Source organism: Suncus etruscus, chromosome 1 (assembly GCF_024139225.1).
Source record: "Suncus etruscus isolate mSunEtr1 chromosome 1, mSunEtr1.pri.cur, whole genome shotgun sequence".
NCBI classification, from domain to species: Eukaryota; Metazoa; Chordata; class Mammalia; order Eulipotyphla; family Soricidae; genus Suncus; species Suncus etruscus.
This window is the reverse complement of record NC_064848.1, coordinates 24,878,838-24,898,896: the sequence shown is the minus strand read 5'-3', so window position 1 is coordinate 24,898,896 and position 20,059 is coordinate 24,878,838. Positions and strand designations below refer to the sequence as shown.

The 20,059-nt window shown below is 39.4% G+C and overlaps 1 protein-coding gene across 1 annotated transcript in view; it reads right to left on the bottom strand.

The window, feature by feature from the left end:
- AGTPBP1 (ATP/GTP binding carboxypeptidase 1) overlaps positions 1-20,059 on the bottom strand; it is a 131,938-nt gene that overhangs the window by 103,097 nt on the left and 8,782 nt on the right. The window contains exons 2-5 of the mRNA XM_049784133.1: positions 14,316-14,373; positions 8,341-8,405; positions 2,062-2,192; positions 1,658-1,725 (exon numbers count right to left, since the gene is read on the bottom strand). Coding sequence (XP_049640090.1) covers positions 1,658-1,725; positions 2,062-2,192; positions 8,341-8,372 — 231 coding nt within the window. The 5' untranslated portion in view covers positions 8,373-8,405; positions 14,316-14,373. The remainder of the gene's footprint in view (positions 1-1,657; positions 1,726-2,061; positions 2,193-8,340; positions 8,406-14,315; positions 14,374-20,059) is intronic.

The following is a 20,059-nucleotide window of genomic DNA, read 5'->3' as shown; positions in this document are numbered from 1 at the left end:
CTAGTAGGTATTGGAAAATTTACCAACTATCTTCTTTTCTATTATTGATGTAATCTATTCCCTGTTAGACTTTATGAACAAAGTTCTTTGTTTTTTAAGATTGCTCTAAATTGCCCATTTTAGGGAAAAATAATATACATCAGTAGGACTCCTTATCTAAAAACATAAATTCATTACTTGTTCATTTCCCCGGCTTTATTAAGAAACAATTCTTTACTGTAGACAATACACTCACTCCTTGTTCTTAACATTTCATTACATAAAATATAAAATCTAATTTTAAATATATCCTGTTGATCTGATCAGACCCAAAACTTTCATACTGGCAATACAATGCAGTTAATCAATATAAATAGTAAGGGTTGGGATGTGGCTCGCTGGTAGAGCACAAGATTCACATGTGAGATGTTGGATTCATGAATATATCTAATATCTCTCTAGCTATGTGCATTCTATATACCGTATTTTCCGGCGTATAAGACGACTTTTGAAACAAAAAAATGTCAACCGAAAATCGGGGGTCGTCTTATACGCTGAGTATATCCCGAAAAATGTTTCAATATGCCACTAAACGAAAATTGTCTGAATATTGCCACAAAACAAATTTTCCAACTCGATCCTGCACCAATCACTGCAAGGCTGCTCCGACCACCTCTCTGACTCAGCCAATCAAGCAGGCTTTTTATGCATGCAAATTAGACAATGTTCTGGACCTGAATCTACACTGTCAAAAGCCTGCTCAGATTGGCCAGAGTCAGAGAGGAAGTCTATTACAGTAGAACCTTTGAACCTTTGCTTGTTGTGATTCGCTCACTGTGGTACATACAGTTGCAGCACAGGAACGTTCTGTCTGATACAGCGAATATAGGCCTAAACCTATGTTTTAACTGCAAAATTAGGGGGTCGTCTTATATACCCGGTCGTCTTATACACGGGCTAATACAGTATGTGCTTTTCCCACTGAGCTATATTCCCTACTATCAATCACTTATTTTAAACTAAAGAGTTATTTCAACTAAAAACTATTAAAACGCTGTTCAAAAAAAAATCTTTTTTTTTTTCTTTTGGTTTTTGAGTCACACACGGCAGCACTCAGAGGTTACTCCTGGCTCTACACAGAAATCAGAAATCGTCCCTGGCAGACTCGGGGGACCATATGGGATGCCAAGATTTGAACCACCGTCCTTCTGCATGCAAGGCAAAAGCACCACAGACATGCAAGGCAAAAGCACCACCTCCATGCTATCTCTCTAGCCCACAGTTAAAATTTTTTAATGGGGCCAAAGAGAAAATATAGGTGTTAAAGTTCTTGTACTATAAGCACCTGATCTCAGTTTAAGTCTGGGTACCACATATGAACCCATATCAGAATTGATCCCTGAATGCACAGCCAGAAATTAATCCTGAGCACTACAACATTTGGCACAAAAAAAAAAAATCAAACAAAAATTTTAAAGGATGTCATACTCACAGAGAAATATACAGAAAATTTGTATGATACTATAAAAAGTTTTAACACTTTTCCAAATGATAATTATATAATAAAACAAACTTTCATCCATTGGTTTCACCTCTAAAATAAAATGTTATACAGTTTTTAACTTTTTAATACTGTTTGGTGTTATGTTTACTTAATCAGAACTTCTTGTCTATTTACCTCTAATGTTGATAGTAGAATTTCCATTCCTGTAGAGCCTTTAGCTGTTATTTCTCTCCTTGCTTTTTCTGTAAAGTAAAAAACCGTTTTCTGAGAAACACTTAGTTTGATTACACAGAAACAAAATCAGCATGTCTCCACTGGTCTCAGTAATCTTCAAAATTGGTTCCTAGATTTCTTCCTCTAATGTTGCTAGTTTTAGCCAGAGCTTTCAAGATGTTCTCAGCACAGCATCAAAACTCCAGTCACATTGTAGAATTCTACCTATTCCTAAAAACTTAAAAATGAAGCTGAGTATAAGGAGCAGAACTAGGGATGAGGTAAAAGACACAATAAATGCCTTATCTTTGAAACTAGACACAAAACATTTAACTAACATTCCAAATAAACAAATTAAAGTTTACCTTGACTTTGAGCCAGCTGAAGAATTTTTGATGTAACATATCTGGCAGTATCTGTTTCTGTAGATTCAACTGACAGATTGATCTTCTCCAGCTGAGCCAGAAGTCCCACAATCCGAGAATTATTGGTAATGCTAAAAAAAAAAAAAATCATTGTAAATTAGGGCACATTCCACATCAATTGTAAATCCAATGCTACAACAGCTGGAAGCAGTCCTCTACCAGGAAAGACTCTACCAAGGGTCTGACATCGACCTCCTAAAAAGAGACTTCCGTTTACACTGAGAAGACTTGACAACAACAATGACCTGCTCTACAGGACATGGTTCTCTCTATTGCCCCATAAGTGTGAGGTGAAATGAGAGGATGCTCCGCACCATCCTGACTACAATATGGGATATGCAGACTCCAGGATCTTTAATACAGAAACATGATACCAACAAAACAGAGACTAAGTGAGGAATGGAGGTGTATTGCCACTATAGAGGATGACTTGAATTGGACAAACTAGTGTGCCTGGAGCCTAGAGTCAGTCCTGTGCCAGGAAACTTCAGGGGTAGGGTCTCCTTGTATTTAGACCATAATTTGCCTTTCCATATCCCTTATGTTTTGGTGGGCCTATGCAAACAAATGCCACTTTAATACCGTTTTTTACTATGTTCCCTTGACTCCAATCCTTAAGAAAAACAACCCACTAAAACTTTTGAGGCTAACTTAAACTAGTAAGCATGTGCATGGAACTAGAGAAATGTACTTTGCCCTCAATGTTTAAGGAGTTACATAAGTCTAATGTCTTTAGATTATATTGTGTGCTGCTAAGAAATAGTATGTACTACAACTGGGGATTTGAGGGACAAAGTAATTGTATTGCACATGGGTTCAGTTTTGTTTTTCTTAATGTTCTTTGGCTGAAAGTTCAAGGCTGGGATATCATCGATGGGACTACCAAGAATTCTGTTTATGGGTGATTGGGCTTCCACTGTAACTTTACCCTGTCCTCTTTCTTTGCATCTTTGTTGTCATAATTAAAATAAAAAAAAAAATCCAATGCTACAAATGCCACTGCTATAAAACAAAATTCTTACCTCCTAAAAACATTATTTATTGCAAACATCATATTTTCTGACTGCTTTAGCTTAATGTTACTAAAATACTTTTAAGTGAGGAAAAACATTATATCTCAGAAAAACACAAATCAGAAATGTACCTTCAATACTCTCCTTCCATCTCTATCAGGCCCTTTAAGCTCACCTTTCCATTTCCAAGACTTTTTATACCTTCTATAAATAAGTGAGGCTAGGTAAGGACAGACAACATGGGTTCAATCCCCAACACTATACATGGTCCCCTATACACCAAAAGGAGTGATCCTTGAGTGTATAGCCAAGAATAACAATAATCCTTGAGCACTGGTAGGTGAAGCCCAAAAGCAAAATCAAACAAAAACAAAAAAAAATCCCAAGAATTTTCTTTTTGTTTTAAGAACCATTATTTACAAAGTTATTGTAGTTTTAGGCATATAATATTTCAACACCAATCCCCATCACCAGTGTCAATTCTCTCCAGTAGTGTTCCCATACTCCAACATCCCCCCACTCTCTACCTGCCTCTTTGAAAGATGTATTACAAAGTTCAATGGTTGCAACTTAATGTCATGTTTTCAATGTAGTGATGTGTATGCAGCCCCAATAGAAGCCTTAACATGTGTTTATCTCCACTGTAGCCCTAACATCTATACAGCCATCATTAAACATGCACAAATATGTGTGCAGTCCAATCACAAGGTTAACATGTATAGAACTTTATCACAGTACTATGTGGGCAGACCTCATGACAGCATTAACATGTGTACTGCCCTCATCACAGCACTCATTTCTGTGTAGCCCCTTCACTGTACTAATATCAGGGCAACTCCATCACAGCATTAATATGTGCAGCACATCACTACAATTAACAGAGAAAAGGACAGTGTTGTAGGGTAAAAGATTACAAATCTTTTAAAAAAAGATTACAAATCTTAACTAAATTGTGTGCATATATAATAAGATTATTATTATATACAAAGTTGTATATAAATATAAAATATACATTACAAAATCCAAACTTTAATCATCAATGTTTAAAAACTAAAATTTATTAAAACCAGTCAAATACTATCTTAATGTAAAATTTCTTAACAAAATTATTATCAAAAGAATTTTATAGATATAAAAATTAAATGCTTAGATATTTTAGCAATGAAAACTCCAAAATACTAGGGGGTGTAAGAGAAAGTTCAATAGAGATAACCTTGTAGGCCCTGGGTGGTTAGGTGCAAACCTGGTGGCCTCCAGCACCAATAAACCCAAATAGCATACTAGGCCCTTGCACTGACCAGTCTAGTCCAGGTACTCAGGTGTCCTGAGACTTGCTAAGAGGTCCAAAACAAACAAAAGAAAAATAAAATTTTGAAATAGAATTTTGATTTGGTCTTTATTTGATTGGTCTTTAAAAAAAACAATATCCAGGTACATAGAGGTTTTGTTAAGCCATTTATTTCTTGATTGATTGATTAGTTTTGGGGCCACAGCCAGTGATGCTCAGGGGTTACTCCTAGCTGTGTGCTCAGAAATTGATCCTAGCAGGCTCAGGGGACCATATATGGTGCCAGGAATAGAACCAGGCTCCGTCTCGGATTGATCGCATGCAAGGCAAATGCCCTACTGCTGTGCTATCTCTCCGGCCCCAAGTTCAGAGAGTTTAAAGATGATGCTTTAATCCCAGAATAAGTCAAATTTTTCATGTAAAGAACCAGACATCAATGTGGTCATAGAATCTATTACAGCTGCTCAAGTTACCATCTAGGTACAAAGGGGCCATGTAAAGAAAGTGAGAATGGCTAGAGACCAATAAAGCCTTTATACTGGTACACCAAAATCTGAATGCCATAATCTTCATGTGCAACAAAATAGTATTCCTTAAATTTTTTTACCCTTTGCCTTTGGTTCACACTTAGTGGTGCTCAGAGAATATTAATACCTATATGCTAACAAGTGACCCCTAATAGAGTTTGGGGAACCATATGAGATGCTAGGGATAGAACCAAGGTTGATAATGTGTAAGGCAAACATCTTAATTTCCATACTGTCTCTACAGCCCATAAAGAAACTGAGAATTTGTCCTCAATAGGAAGCTTTGGGAGGAACACTGGGACAATGGCAGTAGAAAGCAGAAAATTGGGTAGAGGGTCTAGTGCTGACTAGTTCATGTATAAAATTTTACTAATAAGAGTTTGTAAATCATAGAACACAAAATTAAAGAATTACAAATAAAAAAAAAATTTTTTTTTTGGTTTTTGGGCCACACCTGGTGGTGCTCAGGGGTCACTCCTGGCTGTCTGCTCAGAAATAGCTCCTGGCAGGCACGGGGGACCATATGGGACAGCGGGATTCGAACCAACACCTTTGATCCTGGATCAGCTGCTTGCAAGGCAAATGCCGCTGTGCTATCTCTCTGGGCCCCACAAATAAAAATTTTAAATGCATTCTTAACTATGAGCCAACAAAAACAAAAAAGTGACTCAAGTGTGAGCCAAAATCAGTTTTCAAATTTGTGCTTTAACTAAAAGTTGAACGTCAGTCTCAGTAAAGGAGGTGGGCCAAGAATCATCCCAGTTCTACAGCTCTTAGAGCTCGTGGCAGACAAGACCATGTGACACTGTCAAATATACAACACTAAGAACCCAATAGTATTACACCAAAGTATCATAGAAGTGGGGCCAGAGAGATAGCATGGAGATAGGATGTTTGCCTTGCATGCAGAAGGACAGTGGTTCAAATCCCAGCATCCCATATGGTCCCCCGAGCCTGCTAGGAGCAATTCCTGAGGGTAGAGCCAGGAGTAACCCTTGAACGCTGCAAGGTGTGACATACATACATACATAAATAAATAAATAAATAAATAAATAAATAACATAGAAGCCCACTCAAAATGCAAAAACAGTGACACTGTCAAACATACAACACTAAGAACCCAATAGTATTACACCAAAGTAACAAAGAAGCCCACTAAGCTCAAAATGCAAAAACAATAACACATAATAAAGAGCAGCTAACAACAAATTGCTACACCCCACTCAGGAGAGGCACACACGAAAGTGTAGTGCTCTCCTCAAAAAAGAAATTATCTGCCAAAAAGGCCCGCTTAGAGCAGTCAAAATCACTTGACCCTTTGCGTGGATTATTTGGACATAATTTCATAAGGGCTGTAACTATTTCTCTCTTTATTTTAAACCTTTATTAGAAATCAGGCCTTAGTAAATTCTTTCTTTCTAGGACAGCAATCAAACAGCCAAAAGTCTCCCATTTAATAGCTCCCTGTAATTTTTGCTACCTTGGCGCCTAAATTCAGGTTTTTCCTAACACTTAGCTCATGAGTGAAGCAATTTTCAGTTTTCCTCTATAATTTTCAGTGTTTCCCCGAAACTCTGAAACATTCCACCTGAAAATTACCTTTTCCTTCTGTTTTACCCAAAACAAGCGAACCCAAAACAAGCTGGCCTTTTCACCCTCAGTTTCAACTCTTTTATATGCTAATTTAAGCTAGAGTCCTCCTTTTCTTTCCCCAGTCTCTTTGATGCCTAAAATTTGCATCTGCCTTCCAAGCCTCTAACCTTTAAAAACAGCTAGCTCAAAAAATAAAATTGTCTCTCGTTCCTTGATAACGTTGAGTCCCCATACTATCTGTGTGGTTTCATTCATTTCTACAATATATTTCCGTCGTTCGCCGTCCGTGTACCCACTGTCTCCCCGTGGATTTTTTCCCGAAACTCCACGAAGGATCTGTTTGCAGGCGCTGGTGTCTTGCGAACAGGTTTGGCTCACAACAACAAATAGCTCAGGAAATCCTCAGACAATGACTTTAATTAACACCATTATAAGATATAAAAATTTTCACAAAAATTTCTTTTCTGAGCAATTTTCTGATAATTCTACTTACCATTTTATTGAAACAAGCACTCTAAAATAAATTATTTCGTGCCTGCTAAAGGCAAGATTGCAAGGTGAGTGGGAAACTGAAGACAATGATAGAGGGAAGGTTACAGTGGCAGTGGTATTGGTGCTGAAACATTAAATACTCAGAACAACTGTATTATAAATAATTTTGTAAACCAGGGTGTCCAAATAAAGTTAGAAAAATACAAATATATGTGCTCTTTAAACATACATACTTGTCAGACCATGCATTTAAGGGGGGATTCAGCAGGCCCACCAGATGTAACTTTCCTGTAGCAGATAGCTGAAAAAATGGGATTCCTAAAAAGGCCTGCAAAAGGAGCTTTGCCTGTGAGGAGAGTGTAGGAATTCCCGAAGATTGCTGAGATTCATGTCATGGTACTGACATTACATTCCCTTCATATTATCTGGCCTATCTCTCCCTTGTAAAATAGCAGGTCGAGGGCCCCGAGAGATAGCACAGCGGCGTTTGCCTTGCAAGCAGCCGATCCAGGACCAAAGGTGGTTGGTTCGAATCCCGGTGTCCCATATGGTCCCCCGTGCCTGCCAGGAGCTATTTCTGAGCAGACAGCCAGGAGTAACCCCTGAGCACCAGGTGTGACCCAAAAACCAAAAAATAAAAAAATAAAAAAATAGCAGGTCGAAATATGGCCTTAATCAAATTCTTTTTCCCAGAGAAATTCCAGCACCAAAGATTACAAAGACCACCTTCCTCTCAACTTGTCAGCTGTATTTACATCTAAAAGCCAGTCAGCCAAAATAGCTCTGATAACAAAATTTACATTTTTTTAACTTAGCTTTCTGCTAAGCACAAAAAGCAGACAAGCACCTTAAGCTAACTTGTCTAACTTGCAGACAGTATCAGGCAACCCCTTCTCTTTATTGTGCTACTTCCTCCTTCCCAACCAACACTTCTTAGATGTATATTTTCCAGACCTCCTGTTAATATTTCTATTTGTCTCTACACTCCTGCCTTGTCAATGCAAAAATTCCTTTCATGCCTACTGTCGATTTGCCCTATATATAGTACGCCCAACTGGAGATTAACCTTGTCACATGCTTGCCAGAACGTGTTGTCCCATACTTGGTGTGGTCTCATCATTTCTCATTTTTTTCAATATTATCCCTTTGACCATTTGTGTTCACACACTTCCCTTTTCATCTAGGATATATTCCCACAAGAGTTGCTGGGATGCAAGCCACTCCCAGCACATACTTTTAAAGTAATGAACTTCAAATAAGCTCTTCATGTATTATTTACGTATATTGATATTTAGAATAACTGTACCTTTTCTCTGACATCACTTTTAACTTGCTCATCTTGAGTTACTTCATTTCACCATTGCAAAAAATCTAAAAGAAAAATGTTAAATATATTAGAAATACATCGTTGGAATGGACATTTTTGACATAGTGTGTTCTTAAGTAATTTAATAATGTTTCTCAAGTAGTTTTTAATAAGAATAGTGATTTCTTAGTAATAGGTGTTATTGCAAATTTAGTTACAGGCTACAATTACATAAGAAAGATTAGGCTCGAAGAGACAGCTGATTCCTGGAACCAGGCTAACCTTAATTGATTCCTGGAACCAGGCTGTAAACCATAAGGACATTCCAGTGCAAGGACATCTTGCATTCCAGCACAGAGACACCTTGGAAGGACACGGGAGGGAGGTGGAACCAGACTGACCATCCTGCATTCCAGCACAGGGATACCTTGGTCCCCGCAAGAGGAAGGGACCAAGAGATGGCATAATAGGTATAAAACAAGGGTAAAATCTAGTTTAATGCTATTCTCGTTTCTGTCACTGGCTTGCTTGAAGTATATAATAAACAAGGCTCCCTTCGCTTAATTGCTCCAGTCACTACGTCATCAAAGGAATGGGTTTTCCACCCTGTAGATCAGGAGACCACCTGGAAGGTCCAGCCCATATCACAACATGCCATCGGTCTAGGAGTTGGGGTAGATAATGTCATGAAGGGGCTGAACAGAAAATTGGGTCTTTTCTGTAAAAATTATTGGATTTAAACTGTATAAACCTATGGAATGCTTTGACCTGTGTGCTCATTGTCATATGAACTCCCTTAAATGTTTGTGAATTTGGATGCTTGGGGTCTCACTGTAGACCGAATTCCTAGTTTGTGGTGACACCCAGAGCTCTGGAGAAATATACCTACATTGCTGATTATATCTCTGAAGATTCGTGGTCTCTAATTAAGGCAGTGGGCTCTTCCAGACCCTGGGCATCCCCGGACCCTGGGTTTTACCCCGGGCCCTAGGCATTCCTGGACCTTGGGCCCTCAAGGGTCCTATGCTTTCTTGGTCTTTTTTAACATTTGTTTTTATATAAGAAACTGAGGGAAAAAACACACTCACTCATTCACTCACTCACTCACAGATACTTGGAACCATTCTGCACCAGAGATCAAATCCAAGTCTTCCACATCCAAAACATGCACTCAGCCTACTGAGTTCTTTTCCAGTCCATGAAAACTATACAACTGAAACTTTTATTATAGACAATGTAGGTTAACACTTGAAAAGTTTCAGTTTTACAGTGCAAACATCTAACAATATAGCTTAGCATTAAGTATTAAGATTTCTTCTGAGATAGTTCAAATTACCTTTTGTTTTAACTTATTACCTTAAATAGTCTGATAGCAAACTGTAGTGATGTATGTACTACTCACAATTGACTGTTTTTAATTTTATCTCTTTGACATATTTTAATTAATAATTTTAGACATAATGAAAATTTTCCTATAATATAATGTACCTACTACATATAAAGCACATATTATCTAAACCATGAATCGTGACTCACAATTTTACAACATTTCAAATTTATTTTAAATCTATTTCCCAAAAATATATTTTTTTTTTTTTTGGTTTTTGGGTCACACCCAGCAGTGCTCAGGGGTTACTCCTGGCTCTACACCCAGAAATTGCTCCTGGCAGGCTCGGGAGACCAAATTGAAAGCCAGGATTCGAACCACATCCTTCTGCATACAAGGCAAACACCCTACCTCCATGCTATCTCTCCAGCCCCCCACAATATTTCTTAAATGCATGGCTTTTTATTAAGTTATTGGTACTCACAGGAGCACAATTTTGTCAATTCAACAAGTTATGCACAAATACATGCAACTAATATGCTATATATCTTACAGAAAAGAAGCAATATAACGGACTTCATAACAAGTGAGTGAATTAAAAATATGTGGTACAGAGGCCAGAGCAGAGGTACAAGAGGTAAGGTGTCTGCCTTGCCCGCACTAGCCTAGGACAGACCACGGTTCAATTCCCCAGTGTCCCATATGGTCCCCAAGTCAGGAGTGATTTCTGAATGCATAGCCAGGAATAACCCTGAACATCATTGGGTATGGCCCAAAAACAAACAAAAAAAAAGTGGTACAATAGAATAATAATTCTTACAATAACTAAGCTGAATAGAAAAATCTTGTCACTTGTGACAACATAAATAGGTGAGAGGATATAATGTCACAAAAAATAAGCCAGGGTCTAGAGACAGTACAGAAGGTAGTGTACTTGCCTTGCATATTGTTGACCCAAGATTGATCACTGGCATCCCATATGCTTCCTCCAAGCCTGCCAAGAGTGATTCCTGAGTGTAGAGCCGGGAGTGTGTGGCCCAGATAACAATAAGAGAACTAAGTCGGGAAGAGAAAGACAAATGCCAGATGTTCTCAACTGATATGGAGAATATGAAGCAAGAAAACAAGGAAAAACCAATCCAAAACTAATCCTTGGGACTTGGCTGCAGAACTGAGGATGACAGAGGAGGATGAAGAGCACACAAAGGGTAAAGACAGCCCAACTAACAATAGCTGAGTGTCAGCATTTTTGTAGTAGGCACCACGGGCATTCTTCATACTTCGGAAGATGTGTGAATAAGCACTTCTGAATCTGTATAGTGCAAAGCAGCAAACCCTAATGTAATTTTTTTAAAAAGAAATGAACTGACTTCAAATTGTTTAACAGAACAAATATAGAAATTAAAAGTATTCTGGATGGTCATAACAAAATTTTTGATTCAAAATAATATACCATTTTTAATTAATTCAATGAATAATAAAAGAAAATATGTATATATATTTAATATATGTATATTATATAATGTTCATTTTAATTAGTTCACATACATTATATAGATTATATACAATATCAGTGAGAAATCTTAAATTGTTATTCTTTTAATTGACTACAAAGTCAAAGCAATTTCCAAATTTCAAATTCCCATTTCCAAAGTTTTAAGAGGCACTATCTATACAGGAAGTTTTCCAGAAGAAATGAAAATTCAAAACTTAATGACTTAAAATGCCAAAGACAAGGGAAGAGAGACTTCTTCCCATCTAAACATGTTATGGCTCACCATTGTGAAAAATGTCTAATAGCCAGTCATAGAACTCATAGTTTAATCTCCTGAGAGAGATTGACTTTTTAATTTCTGGGGCTACTTACTTATGAAGTATGAGGGTGGAGGGAAGGAAGCACTGAACCACTATCCCAGGGTTAACTCAGTACAGATTTTTTGTTTGTTTGTTTATTTGTTTGTTTGTGGGCCAAACCAATGGTGCTCAGAGGTTATACCCAGTTGTGTGCTCAGTAACATTCTGGCAGGCTCAAGGGACAAAATGAGATGCCAGAGATTGAACTCAGGTCAGTCACATGTAAGGCAAATGTCCATCTGCTATACTATCCTACAGCCTCCCTCCTTATGTGATTCTTATAGTAACTTTCTAAATGCAGAAGTCCTAGATGTCTCAGAGTAAAGTAAAAATCTTTCTGCTGTGAATATTTGTGTCCATTAAAAGATGATGTAATAATGGGGCCGGAGAGACAGCACAGCGTGTTTGCCTTGCAAGCAGCTGACCCAGGAACTAAGGTGGTTGGTTCGAATCCCGGCGTCCCATATGATTCCCCTCCCTCCCCCCGCCAGGAGCTATTTCTGAGCAGATAGCCAGGAGTAACCCCTGAGTACCGCTGGGTGTGGCCCAAAAACATAAAGAAAAACAAAAACAAAAACAAAAAGATGATGTAATAAGTAGAGCAGAAACCTAGAACAGAGGTACTGCATTTCGCCAAATATGTGGTTTTCCAAACAAGTGTAATGAAATGAGAAAGGGACAAAGAGGTTTACTCCAATAAGGGGATTAAATACAATGACTTCTCACTGGGGAATTTAGCTATAATATACTCATTCTTCCTACATGGTCATGGTCATTTTCATCATGATAAAGTCTTTTCTGTCTTTTTTTTTTTTTTTTTTTGGTTTTTGGGCCACACCCAGTAACGCTCAGGGGTTACTCCTGGCTATGTACTCAGAAGTTGCTCCTGGCTTGGGGGACCATATGGGACACCGGGGGATCGAACTGCGGTCCGTCCAAGGTTAGCGCAGGCAAGGCAGGCACCTTACCTTTAGCACCACCGCCCGGCCCCCTTTTCTGTCTTAAGGAAAAACAAACACTTGTTTCCCAATTAAGCTACTGTCCACAGCTCCCCTCCTAAAAACAGACTTGACTATACATTGGGAGTCAGTCCTCCAAGCTAATTACCTATAAAACATTGGGATCAGGCTTTCCCCACACACTCCACAAACACTGCTTTTGTGTGTAAGAAAGGCCTCTGCCTTCTATTACCAACCAGATAGTCTTGTCATGGATCAAGGCCATATCCCCTTTTAAATCAAGGCTATGAGATGACTCCATGGTGGGTAAGGTAGATAATTCCTCCATGGATCAAGGCCATAATCCCCTTTTGAATCAAGGCTATGAGATGACTCCATGGTGGGTAAGGTAGATAATTCCTCCATGGATCAAGGCCATAATCCCCTTTTGAATCAAGGCTATGATAGTGTCCTGGCTTTGGAACAAGGGAACCTGATCTTTCTTCATGTCCTTTACAATATCCTTTAAAGGAGTGGTGATATGTATACTAGGCAGTTTAGTATTCCTCATAGTAGGCTTTATGTTATTCTGATCCTTTTATATACAACATGTATTACGGGATATCTGGGCCAAGCTTTCTGGAATGTCTTTCACATAGGAAGTAAAAGAGCCTTCCAAGTGGTGACACATTCTCAAACTAGAAGCCACCACAAGGCCAGTAATTCACCACTTGCACTGGCCAGAGAAATCATTACCTTCTGTGACTAATATCAGATGAGAGGGATGCTAAAGAAGAACTGGCTACTGCCTCTTCAGACTAAGGGTTCAAAAGCAGCTCTGTATGAATGCCCCCCACACCTGGTACAAAGTGCTCTAAATGCAGTTCCTCTACACCTCACCCCACCCCACCTCCTGCATCAAGAGGATAATCAACCTCCATCTTACGTGGGCATGAACATGGCCTCACTCGGCCAGTTTAAAAAGACTGTGCGCGGACCAGGGTTATAGCACAGTTGTAGGGCATTTACCTTGTATGCGGATGACCCAGGACAGACCTGGGTTCAATCTCCAGCGTCCCATATGGTCCCCGAAGCCAGGAGTGATTTCTGAGCACATAGCCAGGAATAAACCCTGAGCACCATCGGGTGTGGCCCAAAAAAACAAAAAAAGAAAAGAAAAATAAAAAATAAAAAGCCTGTGTGGGTTATGGGCCAATGTCAGCATTTTATATTAAATTCCTTACTAACTGGAGTAAGGGTGAGCTGTGGACTACTCAGAATTTTAATACAATGACTAAGACCTGCCTGAACCCTTCTCAATACATAAAGTAGAGAGTTTAACTTAGTGATGAGTCTAAGACTAAGCTTCACACTCTAGATCAGGGGTCTCAAACTCGCGGCCCGCGGGCCGTTTGCGGCCCTCCGTACACATTTTGTGGCCCTGCCCTAGAGGACTCTCTTTTTGTTTTGTTTTGTTTTGTTTTAGTTGTTTGGGTCACACCCCCCAATGTTCAAGGCTTACTATTGACTTTGCACACAAGGATCACCCCGACTTTGCCTCCTGCGGCCCCCAGGTAAATTGAGTTTGAGACCCCTGCGAGTCTAGATCATTCTAGAAGGATGATTTTGGGTTCGGTTGAATTATGAATTTTTTTCTGTAGGAAGGACCTATGTGAATATTCAAACATAGGCAACTCTACCTTGTACAGTATTAAAGCAGGTCCATGAGGTGGCGCTATGGGCTTGGGAAAAGATTGATGTTGATGCTAAATTTAAAGGAAGTTATTCCAGAATTTTCCAGGGTATTTCAGAGCCATATCCAAAGACAAGTTAGAGATAAGGAAACACAGCAGTACCTGATAAGACAATTAGCTTTCAAGATTGGCAATGAAGACTGTCAGGTGATCTTGCATCCTATTACAGAAAAGGAAGATGTCAAAATGATGGTTCCATTCAACATAAGGCTCATGTCAATTCCATGAAGGCTTATTCTTTATGGAGACTAGCTCAGAACAGGGATGGATCAAGCTATCCTGCTAGAGAATACATAGTTTCCCCCAATACACAGCCTTTAGGGGAACCACCCAGAACTTGTCCAAGATGTGGTAAAGGAAAGAAACCATTGGGCAAAAGACTGTCACTCATCTAGTTATCCTGTCTCAAGAAACAGGAAAAGACGCCAACCCCAGGCTTCACAATTTTAAGGCAGGTGCCAACTGGGCCATTTTCATAGAAACTGCAGGATTCCTCCTGGATCTGCCTCCTTGAGACCAAAACCTAATCATCCTGTCTTGGAAAACTGGACGAGAGACCAGAGAATCAGGGGACATTTTCTTCTGTGCCCCACCACCACCACCACCCAAGCCCAGACCAACAGAGCTCAGATCAACAGATTCATTACAACAGGCTACTGCAGCAAGTTGTGCCTTGGATATTCACTGCCTGCCCTAGACTATGACCATAACACTGGCCCAATGCCTGTACCAATTAAAATCTGTCATAACGGGACAATCCCACCAAGAATTGTGGGCATGTTCATGGGAAAAAGCAGTCTAACTCTTAAGGAAATCACCGTTCATACAGGGATAATAGGTTCTGATCATGGAGAAATAATGGTCATTTGTGTGCCAACTGTTTGGACTTTTGAGAAGGGAGAGTGAAGTGCCCAGATTCTATTACTCCCCTTTGTAATGCCTAGCCATTCTGACTGCCCTAGAATTGGAGGCATTGGTAGCACCAACCCTCTAACTGCCTCTGCTAATCCCCTGGTGGCCTTTATCTCTAAATTTAAAAAGGCTGAGCAGCCACTTGTAACCCTTGAGATTCATGGGAAAACATTTAAAGTTATATTTGACACAAGTGCAGATGTTTCTATCATTTCCTTACAGTACTGACTCCATAAAAAGATAAGTCAAACTCCTCAGCACTTGACATTGAGTATGACGTTCACGAATAGTACATATGATTGCTCTCTACTACTTAAGAGGAATGTGTTTACTCCTAGTTTGCTAAGAGATCTTATTTATTTTCAATAATGAGTTAACATTCCATTGATATTGAATGCTCTAAGATCAGGTGGGGTTTTTTTTTTTTCACATTCATAGAAAATTTTACCGAAATTTACTAATGTAGGGCCGAAGAGATAGCATGGAGGTAAGGTGTTTGCCTTTCATGCAGAAGGTCGGCGGTTTGAATCCCAGCACCTTATATGGTACCCTGAGCCTGCCAGGAGCGATTTCTGAGCATAGAGCCAGGAGTAACCCCTGAGCGCTGCCAGGTGTGACTCAAAAACCAAAACAAAAAAAAAATTTACTAATGTAGATATTTAACCATTAAACCATTTCTAACATAAAGAAAATAGTCCCTTTCTTTTTTTTTATTAATAACATAATTTTTATTTTGATCATAGTGGCTTACATATTGTTGACAATAATATTTTAGGTACATATTTACATAAATTCAGGGGGGATTCCCATCACCAGTTTATCCTCCCTACTCCTCCGTTTTTGTCCTACCTCCCATATCTTCTTCCCTCACCCCTCACCCCCAGGGCTGCTAGAATATGTGGCCCCCTCTGCACCTGTTTGGTCCTGATGCCTCCCTTATTTCCCCCTCTAATTGGGAGGCAGGACTAGATAGTTCAAGTTATGTGGTTTTGTTTGAAGAGGGGAAAAGTAATAAACTGGGGTAAAAAGTCTAATACGCCGGAAATAAGAGGAATTCTTCTAGAGGTTCTCGTCGTCGGTTTGAGAGACGAAGGAGAAAAAGAAGGTGAACCACTCACTCCACCACTACAAAAAGAAGTGTCAAACATCTATTAAGGATTCCAACAATAACGCTAAACACCACAAAAACAAAACAAAACAAACAAACAAACATCCAAAAAACGCCATGGTCTTGAGATAAGAAACATGGCAGAGCACATAAAGAGAGAAAAGAAGGGGTCGGAGAGATAGCATGGAGGCAAGGCGTTTGCCTTTAATGCAGGTCATCGGTTCGAATCCCAGTGCCCCATATGGTCTCTCGTGCCTGCCAGGAGAAATCTCTGAGCCCGGAGCCAGTAATAACCCCTGAGCACTGCCGGGTGTTACCCAAAAACCAAAAAAAAAAAAAAAAAAAAAAAAAAAAAAGAAAAGAAAAGAAAAGAAAAAGAAAAAGGAGAAAAAAAGATAAGTATAAGTGGGGGCAACAACTTCAATAACCACACCAAAACAAAGAAATCAACCAAAAATAGATAGGTAAATAAAAATAGTAATAATAGTACATGAAGATAAAAAATAATATATGAAAAATAAACAATGTTTTGTGTTTTTTTTTAGTCCCTTTCTTTTATTAAAAAAGCACATACCTATTCAGATATTCCTCTTAAAATTCTCTTAATTCTCTTCAGTCTTATTAAATTTCACAATTGTAGGATTTATCTATTTCATGTAAACTTTAAAATGTAGAAAAAATTATTCATAATAGATCTTCATTTACATAGCTATAAAATATTTGAATTGTTTTATTTACTAAATAAATAGCTAAGCAAAGAAAGACTTCTCAGCAAAATATCCCTTTATAAAGATGAACTTCAAGATCACTTTCATAAACACATTAAGCCAGGATCTGTGTATATAGTTCCAGGATGAAGAACAGCTTTGAAACTATTTAACTAAAACAATCATGAGTTATCACAAGAAACAACTACTCACCCCTTTCTTTTTATTTGAATATTGAATGAAGTATCCTTTCCTCTGAATACTATGTTAAAGCTGAAAATTATAAGGATGCATTATAGTACAATCTGATCATACACCCAGCAAGAGATTTACTGATGTATCCCTAAAAATGTTAAATATTTCTGTGAAGCACTACTATCCTGTAGGGTCAGAAAGATAGCTCAACAGGCTGCAGTATATGCTGCATATGCCAAAGGCCAAGGTTAGATCATCAGCACCACACATCCTCTAGAGGACCATCAGGGCAATCTGGAAAACAAAGAATGGGAAGTAGCCTCTAAGAACCCTGCTTATGGCCCAACCAATAAATAAAGATTAGTATCCTCTAAACCAGGGGTCTCAAACTCGCAGCCCGTGGGCCGTTTGTGGCCCTCCCTACATTTTGTGGCCCGTGGACGGCCTCAAATATCGCACTATTCGCGATTATTTCGCTTACCGAATAATCGCAATAAAAATCGCATTAGTAAGAAAAAAATCACATTAAACATTCGCATACCCCAAGCAGTTCCGTTCGGGGTATGCAAATGCTTAATGTGAGTTTTTGTGATATTTTTCTTACTAGTGCGATTTTTTATTGTGAATATTCATAAGCGAATAATCGCGAATACTTTGCGCCTAGTGCAGACATCATTTCTGCTGCTCCTGCCCACTGTCCCTTGCATTATCGGAGGCCTAAGGAAGAGAAGGGAGAAGTCTATTACAGAATTAGATTTTGTCATACTTTCATCATGACTTCATCAAAGCCTGCAGTGAAGAGAAAGACTGATGATGAGCACAGACGATTTCAGAAAAAGTGGGAGATGCAGTATTTCTTGGTTGAGCACAGGGGTATCCCCACATGTCTTATTTGCTCAGAGAAAGTTGCAGCGCACAAGGAATACAACTTGAAACGCCATTACTCAACTAAACATGCTGAGAAATGTGCAAAATATCAAGGAAATGAGAGAGCCAAGCGGGTTGCCAGTCTTAAAGCATGTCTAATGAGGCAACAAGATTTCTTCAAGAAAGCAACCAAAGAGAATGTTGCATCAGTCGAAGCTAGTTACATGGTTAGTGAGGTGATTGCTAAGGCAGGGAAACCATTCACAGAAGGAGAGTTTGTTGAAAAATGCATGTTACAGGCTGCAAGTATTATCTGTCTGGAAAAGAAAGGTCAATTTAGCAAAATCAGCCTTTCTGCCAACACTGTGGCAGAGCGCATTTCTGACATGTCAAGTGACAATTATCATCAACTGTGTGAGAAAGCCGAATGTTTTGATGAATACTCAGTTGCTCTTGACAAGGGCACAGATATAACAGACATTGAGCAGCTCACAATTGATGTCTGTGGTGTTGATTGCAATTTTGAATTGACAGAGGATCTGCTCACAATAATTCCAATGCATGGCCAGACACCCGCTAATGAGATATTTCGGCATCTGTGTGATGCCATTGAGAATGCAGGTTTGCCATGGAAGAGGTTTGTTGGAATAATAACCAGTGGAGCACCATCGATGACAGGGAGGAAAAAATGGACTGGTGGCACTTGTTCAAAAAAAACTTGAAGAGGAGGGTATAGAGAAGGCCATTACTCTTCACTGCATTATCTCATAGCAGGCCTTTTGCAGTAAATGCCTGCCGTGTGACAATGTGATGTCTGTTGTTGTGAAATGCATCAACCAAATCAGATCCAGGGGCTTAAAGCACAGGAGGTTCCATGCTTTTTTAGAGGAAATGGAGTCAGAATAGGGAGATGTGCTCTATTTCACCGAGGTATGTTGGCTCAGCAGGGGAAATGTCCTGAAAAGATGTTCTGAGTTGGGGGCCGGGCCGGTTGGCGGCGGGCTGGCGCTAAAGGTAAGGTATAAGGTGCGCCTGCCTTGCCTGCGCTAGCCTTGGACGGACCGCGGTTCGATCCTCGGTGTCCCATATGGTCCCCCAAGCCAGGAGCGACTTCTGAGCGCATAGCCAGGAGTAACCCCTGAGCGTCACTGGGTGTGGCCCAAAAACCAAAAAAAAAAAAAGATGTTCTGAGTTGAGAGAAGAAGTGAAAGCCTTCATGGAGAAGGAAGGGAATGCTGTTTCTGAGTTGAGTGATCACAAATGGCTCATGAACTTAGCTTTTCTTGTTGACAACACACATCAGCTGAATGTACTAAACAAGATGTTACAAGGCCCAGGGCAGCTTATCAGTGCTGCCTATGACAATGTGAAAGCATTCTCCACAAAACTTGTGTAATGAAAATCCCAGCTCTCTCAGACAAACCTTTGCCATTTCCCAGCATGCAAGGAACTTGTGGATGCAGGCATACCATCCAGTGTTGAGAAATATACTGATGCTATTTTTCAGCTAGAGAAGGAATTTGATCATAGATTTGCAGACTTCAAAAAGCACAGAGCTACTCTTCAAATTTTTGTGGACCCCTTTTCCTTTGATATGCAAGATGCCCCTCCTGTGCTTCAAATGGAGCTCATTGACCTGCAATGCAACTCTGATCTCAAAGCCAAGTGCAGGGAGATTAGTGGAAAAGCAGACATGCATGGGCAATTTTTGAGAGAATTGCCCCCCAGCTTCCCTGAGCTTCCCTGAATGTTCAAGCGCACCATGTGCCTTTTTAGGAGCACATATTTGTGTGAAAAGTGATTCTCCACATTGAACTTCAATAAGTCAAAGTAGAGGTCTAGACTTAATGATGATCATCTTCAAGCCATACTGAGGTCTCAACTGCTTCCTCTCTAAAGACAAATGTGGTTCAGATTTCTGAGAAGAAGCGCTGTCAAGTCTCTGACAGCAAGGAATAGGCAAAAGATGCCATGTTCAGAAGAACTGTTCATAATCTTCACTCAATGTTCTATTCATGTTCAGAAGAAATAATAAAAACTGTTAATAATGACGTTTG